The following is a 22,281-nucleotide window of genomic DNA, read 5'->3' as shown; positions in this document are numbered from 1 at the left end:
GAGTTTCCTGTGAATACATGACATCAGTGCACATTTGGGTCATATTTTTAAAACGTGGACGTCTATGTTAAAACCTCAGACAATGTTGCAGAGCGAGCAAACACTAAAGGGGCGTACAAACGTCTTCAGAGTGCTGAAAGATAAAAGATTACAGAGAGCTTCAGGCTTTTCAAAGTGCCAGGGCAACAGTGGATAGGGTGGGGTGATTATAAATGTACATTTGTATTGAAACAGTGGTTAACTATTAATTGATTTACAACACACTGTCATGACTCATGTGACATTTTTCAAAACGTCAGCTTGCAACGCGGGTGTAACACATAAATTAATAGCAAACCAAAGAAGAATTACGACCTGAGTGTGTCCTTCTTCACAGGAGTTCAAGCTGTAATAAAATCAATATTTATATTAATCTTAGGCTGGTCTTGCTGTCCTCTCTGAAATGGAAATGTTTGATCGGCATCTGATACTGTGGACACACTCCAGCCATTACAGCAGTAAATGAATAAACAGCATCATGCTTCTCAGCTGTGAGTCATTAATGAATAACAATTTAAGAAAGTGTACAGTGATGTCAAGGAATATTACGATGGAAAAATCAATGATCTGTAGCTGGATCTCCCTTCACTGTGTCACCTCGTAGAACAGTAAACACACTTATCTTTACATTATCTCTTGTTTTACTTGTGGGAATGTGCTCCTTACAGTGCAAAGTTCAGATTCATCTGAGGCCTCACTACAGTGAGAGATCTGAAGCACAGAGCTCAAAGTCTGATCTCAGGATTATACTGTAATGGAATACTGAATTATGTACTGTTTATTGCCTTGTGTAAATGTTTATTCCAGCTACAGAAAATGACTATAATTATAGTGAATCATGTGTTTTTTCAGGGGTCACCACCAAAAAGAATGAGAACCACTAACTTAAGGTTTAAGGCTCACTTTGTAATCGCTATGTCCTCAGTTCAAGTCTGACCAGCAGCCGTTATTTGTATTCTCCTCTGGCTCTCTACTGTTTAATAAAGGCATGAAAATCCCCCCAGTAAAAAAACAGTCTCTATTTCTGGCTTCACATCACATGTTATGTTATTATTTATGGGACCTGAGGAGAAGGGAGTATCTAATATTGCACAAGAAAGAAAATAAGAAAAAAGCCATAAAATATCTTCTTTTTTTTTTTCTTTCATTTCCTTGTGATCCTTCAGACTTGTCAGAGTCCCGTAGTTACAGGACAGCATTTGTGCAAGCCAAGTGGAGCAAAAGGTTCAAATTCAAAAACTAATTTGGACATCAGTTACTATGACAACCATCCAAACTTTGAAGTGTTCGGGTCAGCCCAGACCCCTTTAGCATGCTTCTCATTTCTGCTTGAGGCTAACAACTCGAGGCTAGATTAGCTGCTACTAGTATAACATACCTGATACTCTGAGTGAACTGTCAGTGGTCAGTTGCATTGTGGGTAATGTAGGTGCCAGGTTTTGACAATACAAAATGTGATTGTCAATTCCAGCTCTGAATCAATGTTGATACGTTTTTCGGAGTGTAATCTGTGTTCTGTATCAAAGATATGATATGTGATATAATGTACAACTGGTTCTAAACTACTTTTCCTTTCTCTTTACTCATCAGGTGATGATGACACGCTCACATTGACCTTTGCCCTCAAAGCCTGACCTCTGATTGGTCAGGGCTAGGAGTGAAACACACCGTTAGAGAAGCTACCAGCTACCATGTCTGTCCAGGAAGCACCCCAACGGGCCTCGTCACCTGTACTCATTAAACCTGAGGCCAAGCCGAGACCGGAGATCCCTCCAAAACCATCCACACAACCCAACTCCCCTCCCCTGGGGGACAGAGGCAGCAGTACGAGCCTTTCTGAGGGGAAGGTCAAGAGGATAGTGAACAAGTTTAGCATACAGGAGCATGTGCCGAAAGAGTCGGGTGAACAGCCCAGCAATGGTACCGCAGAATTCAAGGAAGGTAAAAGGTTCAAAAGGCCACCTACGATAAAGCCTAAACCAGGGCGGGCCAGTCTGCAGCTTCAGTTAGGGGGAGAACAGGCACCTCCGCTGCCTCTGAAGAGGAGCAAGAAGCCTAAAGAGAGCGAGCGAGGAGAGGAGGGGGACAGCATCAGTGTGGAAGGAGGTCGATCAGGTACAGTTGAGTTTACTTGGCTCTTAATCTTGGATCTTAGGTGTGGGTTTCTGCTTTTCACTTCAATTCCAAATTATTATCATTATTCATCAAATTTCTTTTGGAATGATAATGATAAAGTTCCTTGTCACTCTTCCAACTTGATACGGTAAACACCAGGAAGCTTTGTTACATGATTTCTTTCAAATGAAGTTAAAATGTTTTAGACTTTGGCTGCCATCTAGCACTGTCAGCATTTAAAGCTGTTTATTGCAGCTTTTAGTCAGCAGAACAGAGATCAGATGGCATAATAAATTGTAGTTTATTGTCCTGCAGTGGTAAGGCATCATTTTCACTCCTCTCACAGTCTCACACAATCTGCAGTGCAACTATAGTTTAGGATTTACGGACACTGGACTGAGTGTAGTTTCAAATCAAAGGTCAGTCTCAGTGATAAAACTGTCAGAAAAACATCAATTTACATTATTTCACATTTGATAGTGTTGCAATAAGTGCACACATGTATGTACAGACTGCTGCAAATAAGTGTGAGTGTACAGTGCTTGGTCTGAAAGTTAAATCTGCAGCGCAGTCGGGGTGTTGTTTATTCCGACTGACAGGTGTGGTGCTGCCGGCTAGTCTGAACAGACTGAACAGACATAAACAGGTTCAGTCAGTCAGATGATCGCCTGTGTGCAAGAGAGAGAGAATGTCTTATCTTCTTTACTAGTTGCTACTCGGAAGATTCTATAAAGTCGTAAAGTGAAGTACATAAAAACTTTGGAGATTTGTTTCACTTTTGATCTGTAGCCCATTGGCACAGGAGTTCTTTGCTGTGTCATAATGTTTGGCTTTGTCCTGACAAAAGAGGAACTCAAAGAAGTGACATTGTATTCATTGTCTGATTAGAAAGAGATTTGGATGTTCCTTCCTCAGTTACACATACTATAATATCACTTCCTTGTTTTGGTTCCGTGTCAGCCTTTAAATGTCCTAGAAGGAACTTTTAACTGGTTATGAAACAATCTCAGTTCAATACTGATGCCTACGACTTACATAAGCAAACAAGACAGTCAGTGAGAAGATTCTTAATGCTTGTCACCGGGTTGAATTCCGACTCACCCAGGTTGGACAGGTTTTAAAGTTAAAAGTATTTTTTAGGGTTGAGTGCTGAGGATGAATTGAGCAGCAATAGCTGCACTGGGGTCTGGTGGTGCGGCACTAGAACAAGTTGATGAAGGTTGTCAGTCATCCAGGTCATATTAATTCTAAGTGCTTCACATAAGTAACTGGACTTATGTAACTGGGATACGTTTCACCTCTCATCCAAGAGGCTTCTTCAGTTCTGCTGAACTGAAAAAGCCTCTTGTATTAAGTACTAAAAATAGTTTCCCAGAGCCCAAGGTTACATTTTCAAAGGACATTTTTTTGTCTTACCGACAGTCCACAATCCAAAAATATTAAATATACAATGAATTAAAACAGATAAAAATCAGCAAATCCTTATATTTGAGAGGCAGTATCGAAATAGTGATTAATTAATTTTATAATCAACTAATTATTTTAGCCCCACTAGTAATATTTACGCAATTATTTAGATTTATCTTATAATGACATTAAAGAATAATGGCCTTTTGTGAAAATAATGCGATCACCTTATAAAACTCAATCCTCTTTGCATCTTTTTAAAGTATATTTCAAAGAGACTTCGGTATTGGCTGCTGGTGTTTTATATAAATTAGTTTGACTTTTTCTCCCTTTCATATCTTTACTCACTGACCCACTTAACCTTCACATCTTAATTCTCCTGTCTCTTTCCTCCTCCTGTCCCATTTCCTTTTGTCAATATTGGATTTTTTCCTGATGCAACCCTCCAAACGTCCCATGAATATTTGAACACACCACTTGCAGATGAGCTGTATTTGCATAGCGATGAATTGCTGACGGATGGAAAAAAAAAAGAGCTCATTAATGAAAGCGAGCCGCTGTATCTGGGGATGCACATGTAGGGAAAAAAAGAGGACAGGAAACAGCTCCTTCACACCCATTAGCTACGTGTTTTAGCCTGGGATGTGAGGGAAAAGTCAGTGTCTGTATGTTTCCTTCAGGAAGAAGTAAAACGTTTATTGTGATTTATTTTCTTCTCCTATTAACATTTCAAAGCTTTTAATCTGTGTTGCTTCTGTTTGATGCAGCACCTGATGGAAAAGAGGTGGAGGTTCAGCTAATTGGAGGAGGCGAAGCAGAGGCGGAGCACAGTCCACATGTGCCTCTCAGTCCCTGCTGCGAGCCAAACTGCAGCTGCATGTGCCACCTCCAGTGGCCTGGCATGAAGCTAGTGTGGGTGCCTTTGAACGAGGATGATGGTGTGGGTGCAGACGAAGATGAGACTGATGAAGAGCAGGATGGGGAGGATTGGGAGGAGGATGAGGAGGTAGAAGGGGACAGCGTGGTGGCGGATGAGGTGGACAGGACTTCTGTGGTTGATGAGAGTGAAGTGTTTCAACAAAAAAAGACAAAGTTCCACCAATCATTAGATGTTTTAATCGCAGAGGGTCACAGGAGACGGTCGGACCCGGGCCCCCACTGTGTTCTCGCTCTCGCTGTCACTCGCTCTCAGTCTCCTCCTATCCCCCCAAAACATTCCCAGTCAACACAAATCCACCACAAACCCACCCAAGAAGAAGAAGAAGAAAATATTTATGAGGCCACACTTCCAATGGTTGACCCCGCTCCGAAAAAGACCACGCCTTCCTGTAAGGAACTGGATATCCCTCTAATCAAAGTCCGCAAACCAAGACGTCGCTCGAAACTGTCCTACAGCACCTCAGACCCAACATCTGAATTCCAGGGTAACGCTGAACCCCCTTCAAGCCCAGACGATGTCCCGCCTGCCATCCCGCCGAGGATGCCTGTGCCACAGGACAGCCGCAGCCTCACTCCAGTGCACCGGGCCGGCATTCCCCTCCCACAGCCCACGCTGGAGGAGTGGCGCAACTTGCGTCCCTCGTCCCCCAGCAGCTCCACTGCCAGCGGGCTGAGCCCCCAACGGGCCATCACTCCACCCCCAACCTCCACCCCCAGCCCTCATAGACCACCACCTCCACCGCCACACAAGGATCCCAGGAGGCTCAGCAGCGCCTCGCTGCAGTCTTTAACACAGAGAAAAGGTTTGTACCGAACAAACATTATTATTTTTCCTGAGATGAGCTATGAATAATGCACAAGTTGTTCATTTTCTGTGTAATCGAAAGCGATGACACAATATACCTGACTTTTTAGACGGAGAGGAGAACGGAGGCAATGAAGGAGAAAGAGAAGACACAGCCGAAGAACCGTGAGTCATTACTCTGACCCTTACTTTTCCTCTTACTTTCATTTTTAAAAAGCTTTAGGCTGATGATATTCTATATTTCTCTGTTTATCAAATCAGTAAAAACCAAACCAGCAATGAACTGATCCTATTAATAAGTTTAATAAATGTGCTTGAAGCTTGAATTCCCCAGAGAGTGTGGAAGTCAGATAGGACTCAGACACAGATGAGCACATTGTTGGTTTTGGTCTTTTTAAGGGATTTGTTAACAATAAGAAAAATATATAGTTTCACTAGCCTCAACTTAAAGTCATGACTGTTTGTTCTGTGTATGGAGGGATCATTAACTGTGTCGTTCACTCTTTTGTTGGATAGTTTCATTTCACCCTGGCTGATCCCTTTCTCCTCTTTCCTGCTTCAGGCGTCCGGTCAGGAGGGATTCCCTCCAGAGGCAGTCTTCGTTCAGCTGGGAGTCCCGGCTGCAGGATGGTAAGGCTTACACCTGAAACAAGCAGAAAACAAAACATAAAGAGACAAATTGAACCAGTGAAAATGTAACAAGATTGCTTTTAACAGTATACAACTATTCACACTGAGTGACTATTTTTATCTGACTTACATGTTAGTTCATGTTGCCATCATCCATAATTTATTTATACTGCAGCTGCAGCGTCCTTTAGTGTACACCAACAGCATACTCAAAAATGAACCACTTTTTGTATGCTCACTTACTGTGACTGAGTAGTTTCCTTTGTCTCATTTCCTGTGGGAACACACTGCACACTCAAAACCTGCTTAGAAATAGACTGTAATTGTCTAATTTTTAACAAGTAAATGAGTTACATTGATTGGGTTAGTGGCACGGTTATCATAATTAATTAAAACTCAACTTAAAACTAAAACAATGTCTGAAAAAACATTTTAGTTAACTGAAATAGAAATAAAAATTAAGTACAGAAAATGAAACGCTAATGAAAAATACAAAACTATAATAACTGGTTAGTGCTGGCACAATCATTTACCAGTTACCAGTTTATTAGGTACATTTGTTCCACCTAATGCGATCCAATACAACGGTTTTTTGAGTGCATCCTCCCTTGTACTTTGTGGTGTGCTTCATTTTAAAAGTAAATAGTGCAAAAAACTAACACACAGAAATGACTGCATGCATATAAACCCTTTAAAAAAGAATGACTGGACTACAATTTTGAATTCAATAAACTGTATGGATATGAAGAATAATGTGTAAATTCTTAAATATCAGTTGAATCAACAACTCTCAGACAGATTCACAAACTGTAAACCAACAACAAAACCACACATCAAAGAAGATTGTCCAATTTGTAACTCACTGCTCCAGTTTGAAGCAGGGTGACTCATGTTTTTGATTGGTGAAGAGGTGTCTACATCATGTATACTGGTGTCTATAATTAGGAACCTTTGTGACTTGTTTCCCTTCAGAGCCACTGTACCAGACGTACCGCGCCACCGTCATCACCAAGGAGATCCGACGCCAGACAGTTTGTCGTAACATCAGTAAAACTAGCGCGGACTATGCTATGGACTGGACGGCCCGTCGCTCCGGGACTGGAACTAGTACCGGTGCTGGAAACGGAGCACCCAGGGGCAGCCCTGTGCCCACACCGGGCCAGAGCACCCTGTGGCAGGACCTGCCAAATGTACGGGACAGCGGAGTGCTGGAGCAGCTCACCCCAGAGCAGTGCAAGTACCAGGAGGTGAGGGGCTGATGTGAGGACAGGAGGGAGGCTAACGTACAGAGGAGAGATTACATAAAGAGAAATCAATGATGGGAGCAGAAGAGAAATGGGAGATGCTGTATCAAATTTTAAATTACATCTTAAAGTAATAATGTGATGTTTTTATATAAATTAGACGCACTCTGCCGCACTGTATCACTCACTGCTGTAATATAGTATCGATTCACTCTGTCCTCAGTTCATGAAAGCTTTTCCAGTCACTCTTCCAACTTTCCAACATCAAGGAGAAACCTTTAAATTACCGGAAGTGATGCATTTTTGGAAATAAACCAAGTCGTTATTTGATTTAATTGAGTCATAAGAAGAGGGTAAAAGAATGAATCCACCAATGAAGCTGATTGTATTAAAAAGGACTTGATTGTACAATTAACAATCACTACGTGGATTATTTAAAAATTGATTATTTGTTCTGTCACCGTGCATTAGTGACCTACCCCCGCTTCTCTTAGCTGTCAATTCTTCTGTCTGTTTCTAACGCTGTCCTCCATCCTTTTCAATTTCAGCCTTTATTATTAGTGTGTCCGTTTTAAGGAGGTGTTGTAATATGTTCATGGGACTAACTTTCATATAATGTAAAGTGCAAGTTCCTTGAGATCTGGCTCGAGGGCAGCACATTCTTGGTTGAAGCCTGTTGAAAATAACATATTTGAAGATTGCTGCACCTTGTGTAAGAAAATGCTTAATTTAGGGTATAGAGATGAGTGTAAAGGCTTTTCCTAGCCACCATAGATGTAAATTGGTCTTAAATTGCTTTAATAATGGTCTCAACCTCTTCACCTTCTCCTTGGCAGAGTATGTTTGAGGTTTTGACATCGGAGGCCTCTTACCTTCGCTCCCTGCGAGTTCTAACCGAACACTTCCTGGACAGCCGCGATCTGGTGGAGACAATGATCATCAGAGACAAGAAAACCCTCTTCTCTAACATCCTGAGGGTCCGGGAGGTCAGCGAGAGGTGAGAAACAGCAGAAGGAAAGATGGAGGGAGATAAAGGGATAGGGAAATAGGAACGTGATTTATGAGTTGAACTACGACGAGGTCACTTGGTGCTCTGGACAAAGATACCAACAGATAGGAAGGAAAAGGAAAGATGTAATGAGTCATTTCCTTACTGAGGTCAGGTGATGGTCAGTTGAAGCTTTGTCTTTGTCGGTTGTTCTTTACGGTTCAAAAAAGCTGTTCATTTTTTAGCAAAATCTTTGCTTTCTGACTCTACAGGTTCTTGAAAGACCTGGAGGACCGCATATTCAAGGATCTGGTCTTTCCTGACATCTGCGACATAATCCACTACCATGCCCAGCACAACTTCCCTGCCTACATTGACTATGTCCGCAACCAGATCTACCAGGATAAGACCTACTCCTTGCTTATGTAAGGACCTGCAGTTTGTCTTCTTAAAACTAAACGCTTAAGCTTTTCCCTGCAGGAACACAAAAGAAGAGAGGATATATAACATTACTGCTGCATTACACACCATTCATTTGAGAATATATGCGTGCATTTATGTGTCTGCAGGAAGAACAATGTGCAGTTTGCCGCAGTCATCACTCGTCTCCAAGAGTCTCCTCAGTGCCAGCGGCTGCCCTTCATGTCCTTCTTGCTGCTGCCCTTCCAGAGAATAACGCGCATCAAAATGCTCATTGAGGTGGGAAAGGTCACAGGAACACAGTTAAATGTTGCTATGGAGAGGTTGCTGCTTTGAACAGGGAAGAATAAACACAGTATGAATCCAGCGTGAAGGCAATTAGCTTAGCTTAGCATAAAGATTGGAAGCAGGGGAAAACAGCAAGTCTGGCTCTGTTTCCAGCTGCTGTTTGTTAATAAATACAGCAGGTAGCTTCCTGTAAAACCACAACTTGTCGTTTTTATATTCCAGTTTGTGTATAAATTAAACAACATACATATGACTTACTAATAAATTAGCTGTAGAGGCATTTATAGGAGTATTTTTTAACTAGTCTCAGGCTAGTTTTCTTCCCCTGCTTCCATGCTAAAGTAAGCTAATTGCCCCCTGGATCTAGCTTAATATTTAAAGGTGCAATATGTAGGAATTTTTGTTCGAAATACTAAAAAATTAACAGAAATTATTGACACCCCTGTTGCTGCGAACCTCCCAGTTCGTGCAGAGTCAGCTAAGAACTGCTAGCTGCACAGCTAACTGAGCTAACTTGCTAACAGCAGCTACAGTGAGCTATATGCTGCCTGCTATTTGATTGGAATATGAATTTGACAGGCAGCCAGTTCTTACATATCGCACCTTTTAACATGGAGGCATGGGAGTGTTGTCAGTCTTCTCAAAGAGGCTTATTTTGAAAAATATCAAACAATGTCATAATTATACACACATCATTTGTATGTGTGAGGCTAAGGCTACAAAACACTAGACTCTAAACTACTGATTAATTTAAAAAGAAAATGTTTTGGTCCCAGTTGGATCTTTGTAAGGTAAACATTACAAAATAATCAGATTGTGAGTGAAATGTTTGTGTTTTTGAGTCAGTGTTCAGGCGTCACTTTTTTACTGAAGAAGCAGAAGTGTGTCTGTTTGCTTTTGGTTTTTCTTTCCCCTTGAGGAAAAAAGCTCAGGAGGTCAGTGTCATAGTTATGCCACTGGTGCGTAACAACAATGCAGTTAGCCTTTGCAACCTTTAGATTCATTCCTCAAGTGTCTGAGCTGAATGCCACAGTACATTCTGTATAACTGACCCTTCTCCTCTGATGATACAAGCCATTGAAAGTCCATAGTCTGAGTTCATCACGGTGTGTTGCTTTGTGGAATGCTCTCGTTCCAGCTTTATCTCCACGGCTCAAACTCGTCACTGCTTCGTGACCCAAAAGCAAACGGACGGGCACACCCAGCCTCAACCTCATGACCTCGTTTGCATTTAAATGGAAAAAATGTTTCCTGTTGATGCTGTTTGTCCATTGCAGGAATAGAAAGTTGTTTGTCGTTTCAGAACATCCTGAGGAGAACAAAGGAGAGGACGAAAGAGGAGCAGACAGCCTCCAAGGCTTTGGCTTCGGTGTCGAAGGTAAACACCCCTCACTCCTCACCCTCTCCTCTGACTACCAATCCATTTAATTTGACTCTCGAGTGCTCCACATGCCTCTGGAAATTTGACGTCAGCCATTGTGTGAAGGATTTCCTATTGATTTAGCTCTGCTGCGACAGTGAGTCATATGTGTCAGTGAGACAAAAAGCAATCTGAGACAGACACTGCACAAACAGGGAAACATTTGACAGTATTTCCCAATGAGACACAGTTGTATTTAATGATATTTGAAGGGAATTTGAGTTATAGAAAGAAAAAGAAGTGTTTATTTCATGATCTGTTCTCTTCTTTCCACTCTCATAATCACACACAGATTATTGAGGAGTGTAACACACAGGTGGGGAAAATGAGGCAAATGGAGGAGTTGATTCATGTCTCACAAAGCCTGGAGTTTGACAGGCTCAAGGTAAAAACACACCCACACAATAATCATGTGCATGATTTCTATTCGTCCACATGTTGGTTGGACATTTATTTTGAAAAAGAGGTAAATGTTTCTGTCTTCTCCAGGCCATCCCGATCATCTCCCAGACACGATATTTGGAGAAGAAGGGAGAGCTTCAGGAAATGTCCAAAGGAGGAACTCTGTTCAACATGAGGGCCAAGTTTACACCCGTCTACCTCTTCCTCTTCAATGATCTGCTCATCATCGCTGCCAAGAAAGGGTGAGGCAGAACTAATTGATATTCAACATTAATTAGAAACCAACCTAATTAAGTCCCGCCTGCACTGGAGGAGAAAACATTCATTGCTCTCTATCGACTTTGTAGTACATGAAGGTGTTTCCTTGACACGTTTATCTGCTAGTAAACAACAGAGAAATGCCCAAAAGCTGCTGTGTGGTGGGATGCCCTACCAACAGGGTTAAGAACAGAACTAGAACTAAGTTTTTTCTAAGCCATTGAAACACAAAAACAGAAAGACAATAGTGGTTACAGGCAAAAAGTAGTGAGTCATCAACAGTAAGGATGGAAAGATTGTGGGATCCTGATGCTAAAAAAGGTAAACTAAGATGATAAAGATATAAACATTACTCCTACTAAACATGAGCATGTTAGCATTTAGCTCAAAGAACAGCCTCACAATGCTGCTAAACGTGCAGTAGACTCTGGCTTACATTTGAGGCTGAAATTTCTTTATCTGGGGACATTGACACATTTCAATCACTTCCTGCAGAGGTCGGGTTGTGCCAAACACTTCGTCACATCGCAATGATTTCCACACAGTGTAATCGTATAATCATTTATAAGCGGAATCAACAGTGCGCCCAACTGCCAAAAACTACACAAGTGCTTGTAAAGTTGTTGCTGGAAAACAATAGGTATATACCTCTGTCCCCTGCAAGTCATTCTATAAGCCACAATTAGTTTCAGGATGGGTGGTCTTTCAGAGTTGTTTCCTGCATGTTATATTCAAAAGAATAAATTATGGTTTATCTTTAACCTTGCTAACAGTAATGGTTTTAATAAGTTATGGGATGGTGGTAGCAGCATGCCTTATATTTAGTCCATAAAGTGAAATTGCAGCCAGTGTCCTTAGAAGCTGTCAAAATGCCACTTTAACAGTGAGGAACGTGACCACTGAAGCTATCATGACTCTCAAACAGTGTCGTCACTCGTGAAATGACTCCAAACTTCCTCAAATGTAGCTGAAAGTCGTGTTAAAAGAGAATCGAGAGAAAAAGGGTAGTTTCTAATATGCCATTGTTGTGACAGCAGAAAGGAAATACTAAAATGTGTTCTTCTTTTTTTTATTTGAGCAGTGCGGAGCGTTTTGTGGTACACGACCACGCCCATCGCTCTCTGGTACAGGTGCAGCCGTTAGATGAAGGTGGGAGCAGCGGCGGCCCCTACGAGCACTGCTTCAACCTCACCCTGCTGGAAAACCACCAGGGACGCATGATGGAGAGGCTGATCAAAGCTCCCTCACAGTGAGTAGCTTAGTTTGACATGAACTGTTATCCCTGCAGTCTACATATACAATGAAATACAACTTTCAACAACTGTTATTAAGACTTCAAGAGCGAGTTAAAGCTGTTTCTGTCAACAGGTCAGACATGCACAGGTGGATGGCAGCTTTCCCCAACCCCACCAACCCAGACACAGATGAAGATGAAGTCATTTATGAGGACTGGGGTGAGGACTACAGTGACACTACAGTTATACTTTGTGTGTTTTTAATATCCATAGTTCCTTACGCCTGTGTGTATGTGTCTCAGATTGTCCTCAGGTGCAGTGTGTGGAGCAGTACACCGCCCAGCAGGCAGACGAGCTCACCCTGGAACCCACTGAGATCATCAATGTCATCCGCAAAACCAACGAGGGTAAGAGCCTGGAGGGAATCGTGGACCAAAGAGTTACTAAAATAGTTGTTACCATGGTTACAGCTTGCCTGGTAACCCTGATTACACACATGTATGCTACAGTGTAGGTCGAGTTCCCCTCATGGTTTTGGGTTTTACTTTTCGTCCTCCACCCTTTGCTAGTTAAAACTACAAGAATGTTTGCCTCCTGGAAAGTTATAAACAGGTATAGCACCAACAGAGACAGTAGGTCCAGCAATTTAAAATCAGTTAGTTTTTGTTTTGTTTTTTTCATTTTTGAACTTTTCTTTCACTAAAAGAACTTGAAGGCATCGTGTCAATTGACATGACCAAACCCAGACAAAATTTTTTTCACCATTTCCATTTTTCACAAAGGAAAATGTTTGTTTTGCAAAATATCCATATTTGTTTTTTTGACTAGGACTAAGAATCAGACTAAGAAGATTTGAAATATGGGACAAACAAGTTTCCAATCAAAATGGTCGTATGTCCTGACATGACTTTGTATCATTAACATGCCCCTTTTTTTTGACTCTGCTTGTGTATACACCCTGATCCTCATGACTGCCTCCATCCTCGACCCTGCACCTTAGCAGTTTATTGATTTGTTTCGACTTTCTTGCATGAACGATACAGAAATCTTCCCTTGTTTGTTCTCCTCCCACCTCTCCTCCCGCTCCTCCTCCTTTCTTTCTCTCTCCCAGGCTGCTATGAAGGCATCCGCCTGTCCGACGGTCAGAAGGGCTGGTTCCCGATAGCCAACGTCATAGAGATTACCAACGAGCACGTGAGGCGGCGAAACCTCAGAGAGCGCTACAGAGTGATGCAGGCTGCAAGCATGGTCTCCAAGGCCAACACGGTTAATTAGGATCGAAGGATGTTTACATTTAATCATTTTTTTAAAAAGAACGAACTCTTCAGAAGTGAACTCAGTCAGTTTCTAACAACCAGGAAATGAAAGATAAATGGAGAAGAATGACGATCATGAGACATCAAAACAGACCGGCAATCATCACCTTATTTATACGACAGGAGAAAGAAAGAAACTATGTGAATGTGCATGTTTGCCTTCAACAACAGAGATCAGCATATAGAGTTCACCTCTTCCTCTTCGTGAGCATGTATTCCCAGCATTGACGCTTCCTCACGCACTGCTGTGTAACTGCAGGTTTGAAATGCCAATCATTCTACCCATGGCTCGACCAGATTGTAAAAGTGTCAGACCTGCTGCAAAGAAGAGTTGGGGCGTTCCTGCTAACGCCTCGTGTCACAGCTGTAACGTGCACACACAAGTCTATTTCCTCCATCATTCCTGCCAGGCAACAACAACCTGTCATGAGTCACCAAGGTGGCCAGAATACAAGATATGAAAAGAACCTTGTATTTTATCTCACAAGACAAATCTGTAAAAAATGTTATCAGGAAGTGCCTTTGAATAAACTCAAAAACACAGAACTACATACCAAGACTGCTGCCAGGATCATATCAAGCACAAGAGCTTTGAAAATGCATGTAAATGTGGGCCGAGCTGTACTGCCATCATGATGTTTCAGTGATTGTGCTGTCTGCTAGCTTGTTAGCTTGACGGGATATATTTATGGATACGCTGTAAATGTACAGTATGTTGTAAATACTCCTTCAAAACAGTAGTAGTGATTTTAATAAACGTGCGTCTTTTTTAGCTAGGTGTTTGTTTCTCGGTAACAGAGGCTTATTTTTATTGAACACTGATTAAAAAAAAGTACAATACTCAAAGGTAGACATGAAAATACCTATTTTCAGGAACATTTGCATCAAAATACAAAACTTTAAGAGCAACCAGTGCAAAGAACTCCAAACTAGTTGTTTCCATAATGAAAAAGAGGTAGTCAACTCCCTCAAAAACACACCAAGGTTGAAGAAGACCCTCAGGTTTAAGACAATCACTGAATGGTTTCCAAGGCTGTCACGTCTCTGAGGCTCAGGAGTACATGAACAGCATCTCCCTCAGAGTCCGAGAGTGTCGGTTTCTTCACCCCAAACACACTCGAGCTGCTCTTTGGGGGTAACGACAACGCCAAGTATTCCTCAGCATAACTTCCCTCCACAAACCCTAAATCACCCCAGCCTGGTTCTCCAGATTCCCTGACATGACTACAGCTGATCACTTTTTGGGTACAATCAGTTATTGATGCAGGCAAAATCTCAGTTCCTTGTTGCTGCAGATGATCAGGAAGTGTTTCTGCTGATTCACTGTAGTTTTCGCCCCGGATTTGGTCCTTCTCCACCAGGCTAAAGCCACTCCAGAGTGTCTCAGCTGCCTCAAGCTCTATATCCGACCAACATCTTCCACGCTGCGACCAACCTCGCAAGCCGGCCTCCCTCAAATGCTGTGCATCGCTACAGATGGGCTTGTATACTTTCTCAGCTGAGGTGGAGTCCACAGGTTCAGGGTGTTGAAGGAAGTCCATGTGTGGAGTGGTAGGCTCTTGGTGGTGCAGTTTCAGGAGGTTAGTGGTGGCCTGGTCCTCCTCCTGGGTTAGCTGGACGATGGCCCGGCTCGGCTGCACTGGATGCTGGAGGGTATTGATTGTAAAGGAGAGGCTGCCCAGATCCACGGTGGGGTGTGGTCCAGATCTGAATGGGTCTGGACGGGCTGGTGGGGCCGGGCAGGCGGACATAATTGGTGGCGGAGTGTTGAGCTGGAAGCAATCTAAGACCTGAGGCAAAGAAATGAGGGTAGAAAAACATTTTAAAACAGGGTTTAAAAGGTAAATAGAACAGAAAATAAAGTATAATCATTGGTGTCTTCAAATGGCAGCAAAGCATCCCTTCCTTCAATTTCAACTGTAGTACATAGTTTATATCATCAGTAAACTGCTCATAACAGCTTTGCTAGTGTTTTTCTGTTCATAATTCATACCTAAGGAAAGAGATGCACAAATCTAGCATGATTTTGTCAAATTTATTGGGACTCAGTTGAAACCCCAGTATTTGATTTAGACTAATTAAATGGATCAACTTGCTGAAGCTGTACACACCTGTCAATTCCTAAATTACACACTTAATTTTACAAGATCAAAAAACTCCACTCCATGACTACTTTCCCTGGCATTTAAACAAAAGTTAAAACTTAGGCTTGTTGACTCATCTAAAAAGGTTAAAAAAAACCCTCCAAGGTCAGAAAACAAATTCAGAATTATGCAGTTTTTTCCGTACGGTTGAACACTGTCTGAAAAAATATTGTGTAAATTGCATCTTAGAGGCGACAGCTTGCCACAGTTGTTAACATTAGTAAAAGATGCTTGTTGACGTGACATTTCAGTGCACAGTCTGTTCATTTAAGTTTGTACATTAACAAAATAAAACTAATAAGTTTAACCAACTGGCATTTCTAGTCCCGACTAGTGAGGGTAGAAACGATTAATCAGCTAGTCGAGTAAACGCACATCCCTATTTTCTCGCAGTCATTTTTTGTTTTCCCACCATCTAACCTCTTTGTTTTCTGTGCTTATTTATTGCTGCATTCACAAAATGTAATAATCACAGGTCTCACGGGACAGTTTGTCTGATGCTACTTTTTGACTCACTGAACAAACTGCCTCCTCCTTTGCTCTTGGTCTCAATTTCCCTCCAGCTCCCCTGCTCCGGGGTCTTCGCTCTGTCGGACAGGACTGAGCCAATCTTATTAAATGACCTCGTCTGTCTGAGCCCCTCCATAAGCTCTACCCTCCTCCTCCTCCTCATGAACACCACCACCACCCAAAGAGCACAGAGGACAAGAGTGGGGAAGAAACTGTTCCCACAGTCTGGAGTCATTTTGATTTGAGAAATCAATATGTCAGAACACTTTTAACATCCCTTCCTTTTTAAATATACATGTGAACCATTATTCCTAGTTTTTAATGAATTTTCTTATTCATCTACTTTGGTAACAATTAGTACAAATTCCCAACCAAAGGAAAGATCACAATCCACTTAACATACCCAAAAATATCAGGATATCAATCAAATTTTTAAAACTTTACAACATTTTGGGTAGAAGGTAAAGTGAATAAAAAAAAGGTTTAACACTCAAGTTTATGAAAGTGTGTTTATTGCGTCTTCCAGGGACTTATCCCATGGTGGTTGGTTTATGAATGACTATCCATGTGGGATTACTCACCCTCAACTCACTCACTATGTTGGGGATCCTCCTCCCACAGCTCATGCTGGGATCAGAGTAGAAAAACTCTGCTGGGATGATGGGGTGGACTGGGGAGAGAGACAATGAGTCGTCATGAGGTCGCACAGCTGGATGAAGCTTTGAAACACGCGGGTAAATGTGACTCACCTGGCTGGTTGTTACAGTCCGTGCGATGATGGTGTGCAACGTCTGCAGCCAGGTACAGAGGCAGGAAGGAGGGGTGGTGCAGGGTCCTCGCGACATTATGTTTTTCATTGTAGGTCATGGTTGACTTTTCTGGTCACTTTTCTTGGTCGAAGAGCGTCAATGTGGCACCTGGTGTTAGTCGTGACCTTACATGTTGGTGTCAAGAGCTAAAGTCACACAGTGGCTGTCATCATGCCTGCTAGCAGCTAGCTAGCGCCCCCTGCTGGTTGACTCAGGAGACCCCGTGGTCCATCCAGCTGATTAGCATTTATGAAGCTAATGAAGATAGTCGCGTGAGGAGATTTATTGATTAGGCGCCAGACTGTTCAGGGTACTGTTAGTCGTATCAAGATGCTTTACTGAGGTAAAAGTAAATATACAGAATAATTCTGCATTTAAGTTTTTAAAATATAAATGTATAAAACAAAGTGCACCCTTCCATGTCATTTATATAATTTTGTGTTGCCGTTTCCCTGAAAGTTGCAACCGGTACAGATGGACCCAATTTAACAACTAAACACTTGTGCAGTTAAAAGTGAGCACACATTTAAAATGATAAAACTGGCATGTAAAAATATAATGTATAAAATTGTACAACACGTTGGTGCATGTTTATCTTTACTTGCCACCTTCAATATGTAACATCTCTTATCCAAAGCCAACACCCTTACACTCGCCACTTTAGTTTTAAAACAAGTCCTTGCGTCTATAGGCACACTTATGATTAGACAAACAGTAGTTTTAAGAAACAGCTTTATTAAATTCCAATTTTTTCATTTAAAAATTATGCTTCCTTCAGATTTGGGCTGCATTTTCTTTGGTTTGCGTGGATCCTCGTGCTCCTGTGAAGAGATGTCAACAAAAACAAGTCTCCATTAACAAGTGTAAGATCTTACTTTTTAAAATTTTAAATGTTCCAAGTTTACCTTTTCTCATGCCGCCAAAGAGAAATTGACCCCGAGAAACTTTAATGTAGTGAGCAGGTGGGTGGACTGCAGGCAGGTATGCAACCGGCGCGCTTCGTCTTTGGGCAGCAGGTGTGGTTTTCGGTGCTGCAGTGGGCTTGACAGTGGGACTCTGCAGACCTACAGCGAGGAGAGCAGAAATACTCAGAATCTGATGCGTGAGAAGCAGTCACATCCAGGAAGTGAACTAGTGTACCTGCTGTGAGCTGCGTTGTGTGGATGATACTGCCATAACCAACTAGATCGGACTCAAACTTGTACACTGAGAAGAGGCGATGGAGACCAGCCACAGGATATGTACACTGCATAATCACCCTGCAAGACAAGAGGAGGACTTGATGGAATACAGCATTAGGAGATAATGAAGGGCCAAATACTGTAACTTGATAAATACCTCTCAGTAGTATCATCAGAAACTGCCTTCTTGTAGAAAATCTCATTTTCGTAGGTCACATTTTCCCTGCCAAGCTGAAGATAAAAGTTATGCAACATTCAGATTAGTCAGTCATTAATGTGAGGATACGTACAGGAAGGATTCAAGCCAGTAAGCAGCAGTACCCTGACTGTGGATCCACAGCTGTTGAGTGGAAAAGAGAAGAGAGCCCTGGTGCCGTCTGCCTCTTTGGGTCCACAGTATTTGTCTACGAGGTTTGTTCTAACAGCAACTCCTCCACTCGGGATGACCAGAGACAAGTCAGCCACCACAGTCATCCTCCCATCAGTCGAACACACTACAGAGAGATTTGTTTTAGCACGTGTCACCTATATTTAAAGACCCCACCGGCTCTTATTGTAGAGACAGGATGTTCTTACTAATGAGTTCAGTAGTAGAGAATGGACAAGTCTTGACAGTAGAGCTCTGGACTTCTGATGTTTCATGATCTTGCACAAGGATCTCAAAAGTGCCAAAGAACCCCTTCAGAGTAAAGTCCTGTAAAACACAAGCAGCTTCAGTGATCTCCACCTTGAACACAACAGTTGCTGCTTCTAACAAGTCATTTCCCCTCACCTTGTACTCGTAGCCATGAGTGAAGAGCGGCACATCCAGCAGCAGACTCTGGCTGTCGTTGCTCATGATGTAGCCGTGCTGGGCTGCCAGCTCTGATGTCAGCGGGTCTGAGCCGATACGCATCTCCCACAGGTAGTCAAAAGGCCGGTGGTCCAGCTTGAAGCTGATCCCAGACTCCGAGCAGACAGCATCAAAGGCTGGAGGAGCTGTCAAATACAAGACAATTTGTTTCTTTGCTCACTGCTAATGAAAAGGTTTAATCCTTTTAAAATTTGGTGACTTACAGACATCTGTGAACACTGCTACAACAGATTCCATGTGGTAAAAAGGCATGTTCTCAGGCAAAACAGTCAGTGTGTAGTTGATGTCCAGTCCATACTGAAGAACTGCATCTTCTTTAGAGAACTAGGGGACACAACAATGACTAAGCACAGACAGCAAGGATCGAAACTTGGTTAGACTCAAGTAAGCCTACTTTTGAAGATCTTTACCTGCTGTATGACCACAGGGTCGTCAAAAGGCACCTTCAGAGTGTAGCCATGAGTGTCGTTGAGATCAACTTGTGCGATAGTGTAGCGGCTGGTATTCGTGAAGGGCACTGTAAATTCTTGTCCATTCAAATGAACAGCAGACAACTTGACATCCGTAGGGACATCTCCGAGGTAGACGGTGAACATGTGCTCCTCAAGAACTGTCCGGTTTTCAGTGAGAACAGGGCGCGGCAGCAAGGGAGAGTTCAGTGTCCTGTGGAATCGGAGCCTGGTCTCGACCTGATCCTCATCCATCAGGATTTGTTCCAAGTAGAGGTGAAAGATGTAAAACTCGTAGAGATCACCGGTCACAAAGCTCTGTAACAGACATGCAGTTTGTAAAGATAAACAGTTCAGAATCATGACGACCATGTTTGTAGATAATGAAAATCATCATGAGTTGCAGTCTAGCTCCATAGTTGGCAAGTTGTTTACAGTGTCTGATTAACAGGGCATGTTCTAATTGTCCAAATTTGTGTATCTACCATGAAAGACCAAGTTTGTGCCTCAGTTCTGACCTTTCTGTATCCTCCTTCAGCATTATAGGGGATGCTGATCTGGACTGTGCTGTTGTGCTTCTCCACCATGTAGCCCCTCCCCTCTGCGACCGGCTGCTCCACCAGTTCACCATTGAGTCCAACATTGAGCTGTGTGCCATTATGACTCGGGTACAGCACCTCTGGAGTCTCCCACACCATGTATCCGCTGTCAATATATGATCCATCATCTGTTGAAGAGATACTGCAATGTAAAGTGCAAATTGTTACGAGAGGTTAACTACAGCAAATTAGAGATTGTAATACTGACGCATGGAGCAAGCAGCCACCAGGTCGACCATGAGGACAACCCAGCTTTGTCTGGAGAACAGAGATGCATGGACCTCCTCTACTAGAACACCATTCACCTGGAGAGACAGAGACTCAGAATCAAAACCTGCTTTAGACCAACAGACATCATTGCACGGCATTAGTGGTTTACCTCAGTGCTGAATGAGTCAGGTTGTCCATACGGTGTACGAAACACAAGCCTTCCATCTGTCAAGTCAAACACATAGTTCTTCTTACGAGCTTCAGAGAGGTTCATGGGCGGCAGCTGCTCCTCCCCTTTCTGAAACATCACCTGCCAGTCTGAAGTGGTGGAGCTGTGTGCCTGGAAAGAGGTTTTAAAGTCTTAAAAAGGTTGCCCCACACTGCACAAATTAAAATTCATAAAACAGTTACTTGAAAAAACAAACCAGTTTGAGGGCATTCCAGTCATCTTTCATTGTCCCAGATGGACAGGTGACTTCACTCCTCACAGACACCTTAAGAAAAAAAAAACATACACTCTACTTAACATTGGAAACTACCCCATAAGTGAAATAATCGAAGATGTATCCAAGCTTACTTCCATGTAGTTTGCCTCACAGGTAACCTCTCTCGGGGACCAGGGGAGAGAGGGAGAACAGGTCTCGTTCAAGGTGTATGTGACATTCTTTCCTTCATGTGTGGCAATCAGGTTGAAGTTGAATGTGAACACTTCATCATCCTAATATAACAAAAAAAAGATAGCTATATCCATCTATCCACCCACCAGGATGTCAGAATTGTAATGCCTAGAGACCAAACCTAAATTCATGTAGATATTCTTGATAAATAAATCAAGCACTGTTTCATGTCTTTTGTTCGTACCTTGTTGCCAGTGTGACAGCTGAAGTAAGACGCTCGGAGTGCCACAAGGCCCTGCAGAGGGAGAACACTGACAGTGTAGCCACACTTTGCTGCATATTGCTCAGTGATGGGGTACACGCCTGTCCCATCTGGAAGAGAAATATTACATTAGTTACATAGCTGAATTATTTACTCTAAACCTTTAAGAAATGTGGAAGTCATTGATTAGATGAATTGAAGAGGGCTCTTAGTGTAATAAAGTGGACTATAGATACAATTACTAGAATACTTTATTCCCTCATTGCACATTGACCTAGCCCTGTTTTAGATGTAAATGTTCACTAGCTTTTAAAAGCAAAAACATACAAAACCATGACCGACATCCATGAAAAAAATAAGCCATTAAAATTTTTAAAAATGTACTTGTTAAACGTATTACTGAGATTATTATTTGTAGTCTGTTTCAGTGTTTCTAGCAGGTAATTCCAAGTTGAAGTTGTCCAGAATGGCTCCCAGACACAAGTTTAGATAATTGGTGATGTCCCAAAAGCATGATGAGGACTTACCAACAGCCTCAAAGCCAAGTTCCTCCCCAGTGAAGGAGAGATCAACAGCTATCATGAAGTATCGATCATGACACTCCATGTGAGAAACTCCTGCATGACCAGACAAGATAATGTTAAAATGTTGACATTATATTAATTACTGTAGGTCAATAAGGCCGCATTTTAGTTACCATTGGGAATATCTGCACATTCTGCAGTTGACCACACAGACAGGAGTAAGGCAACGCTGCAAGACAAAGCAATGACAAAAAAAGTCAGCACAAATTAAACTCAGTAGTCTGGAAATTGCCATTCAAACAGCTTACCCAAGGCAAAACCCAAAAGCCATAGCCACTGATGTGTTGGCAGTGTCTAAAACTAGCCTAGCTGCTAGCAAACTACACCCGCTAACCAACACAAGCTAAAGTGCAACACTCGCTTGGGATATCCTGGCCAAACTGGCAACATGTGGTCCTGTCAGCTACTCAAGCTTTTATAATCATTTTCTTGACTCGTCATGAGGCTGGATGGAGGGAAACACTAACCTCATCAGCTGCAACTGATTCACTTTGATTGCTAACGAGCTACACGTGTGGCTGTAACATCTGCGGGCCTGTGGTTGGTCAGTTAATAAA

At 42.4% G+C, this 22,281-nt stretch overlaps 3 protein-coding genes across 3 annotated transcripts; 1 reads left to right on the top strand and 2 right to left on the bottom strand.

The window, feature by feature from the left end:
* Positions 1-1,643: 1,643 nt before the first annotated feature.
* On the top strand, positions 1,644-14,275 carry arhgef15b (Rho guanine nucleotide exchange factor 15b). The gene is made up of 15 exons (XM_073474462.1): positions 1,644-2,154; positions 4,329-5,303; positions 5,416-5,470; positions 5,868-5,935; positions 6,908-7,182; positions 8,016-8,176; positions 8,440-8,592; positions 8,737-8,866; positions 10,179-10,253; positions 10,588-10,680; positions 10,785-10,939; positions 12,037-12,204; positions 12,324-12,409; positions 12,493-12,597; positions 13,302-14,275. Exons 1-15 carry the CDS (start codon positions 1,731-1,733, stop codon positions 13,463-13,465), a joined length of 3,087 nt encoding a protein of 1,028 aa, XP_073330563.1. The 5' UTR covers positions 1,644-1,730; the 3' UTR covers positions 13,466-14,275.
* A 99-nt stretch (positions 14,276-14,374) lies between these two features.
* LOC141004161 (uncharacterized) lies at positions 14,375-17,034 on the bottom strand. Its single transcript, XM_073475663.1, has 3 exons — positions 16,910-17,034; positions 16,742-16,830; positions 14,375-15,296 (listed from the first exon to the last, which is right to left on the bottom strand). The coding sequence occupies exons 1-3, from the start codon at positions 17,025-17,027 to the stop codon at positions 14,520-14,522; spliced, it is 984 nt and encodes a 327-aa protein (XP_073331764.1). The 5' UTR covers positions 17,028-17,034; the 3' UTR covers positions 14,375-14,519.
* Positions 17,035-17,684: 650 nt separating this feature from the next.
* LOC141003741 (uncharacterized) lies at positions 17,685-22,112 on the bottom strand. The gene is made up of 18 exons (XM_073475184.1): positions 21,973-22,112; positions 21,838-21,893; positions 21,668-21,757; positions 21,123-21,250; positions 20,839-20,979; positions 20,687-20,755; positions 20,431-20,601; positions 20,260-20,356; positions 19,971-20,179; positions 19,414-19,770; positions 19,207-19,327; positions 18,923-19,128; positions 18,727-18,844; positions 18,472-18,644; positions 18,308-18,381; positions 18,110-18,228; positions 17,875-18,033; positions 17,685-17,790 (listed from the first exon to the last, which is right to left on the bottom strand). The coding sequence occupies exons 1-18, from the start codon at positions 21,993-21,995 to the stop codon at positions 17,744-17,746; spliced, it is 2,358 nt and encodes a 785-aa protein (XP_073331285.1). The 5' UTR covers positions 21,996-22,112; the 3' UTR covers positions 17,685-17,743.
* Between the last annotated feature and the right edge of the window lie 169 nt (positions 22,113-22,281).

This window comes from Pagrus major, chromosome 10 (genome assembly GCF_040436345.1).
Source record: "Pagrus major chromosome 10, Pma_NU_1.0".
NCBI lineage: Eukaryota > Metazoa > Chordata > Actinopteri > Spariformes > Sparidae > Pagrus > Pagrus major.
Note: the sequence above shows the minus strand (reverse complement) of the source record. Positions and strands in the feature narration are given on the sequence as shown.

Bases quoted from the DNA above. Each gene is read 5' to 3' on its own strand.
- arhgef15b (XM_073474462.1), top strand. From the start codon at position 1,731: ATGTCTGTCCAGGAAGCACCCCAACGGGCCTCGTCACCTGTACTCATT. The intron at 10,681-10,784 runs GTAAAAACACAC...TGTCTTCTCCAG, and splicing joins TGGAGTTTGACAGGCTCAAG to GCCATCCCGATCATCTCCCA. The intron at 12,205-12,323 runs GTGAGTAGCTTA...TTCTGTCAACAG, and splicing joins CTGATCAAAGCTCCCTCACA to GTCAGACATGCACAGGTGGA.
- LOC141004161 (XM_073475663.1), bottom strand. From the start codon at position 17,027: ATGACCTACAATGAAAAACATAATGTCGCGAGGACCCTGCACCACCCC. The intron at 16,831-16,909 runs GTGAGTCACATT...CTCTCTCCCCAG, and splicing joins GGACTGTAACAACCAGCCAG to TCCACCCCATCATCCCAGCA. The intron at 15,297-16,741 runs GTGAGTAATCCC...TCTTTGCCTCAG, and splicing joins ACATAGTGAGTGAGTTGAGG to GTCTTAGATTGCTTCCAGCT.
- LOC141003741 (XM_073475184.1), bottom strand. From the start codon at position 21,995: ATGGCTTTTGGGTTTTGCCTTGG. The intron at 20,980-21,122 runs GTACGAACAAAA...TTGTTATATTAG, and splicing joins GCTGTCACACTGGCAACAAG to GATGATGAAGTGTTCACATT. The intron at 18,229-18,307 runs GTATTTATCAAG...CTTGTCTTGCAG, and splicing joins TCTGATGATACTACTGAGAG to GGTGATTATGCAGTGTACAT.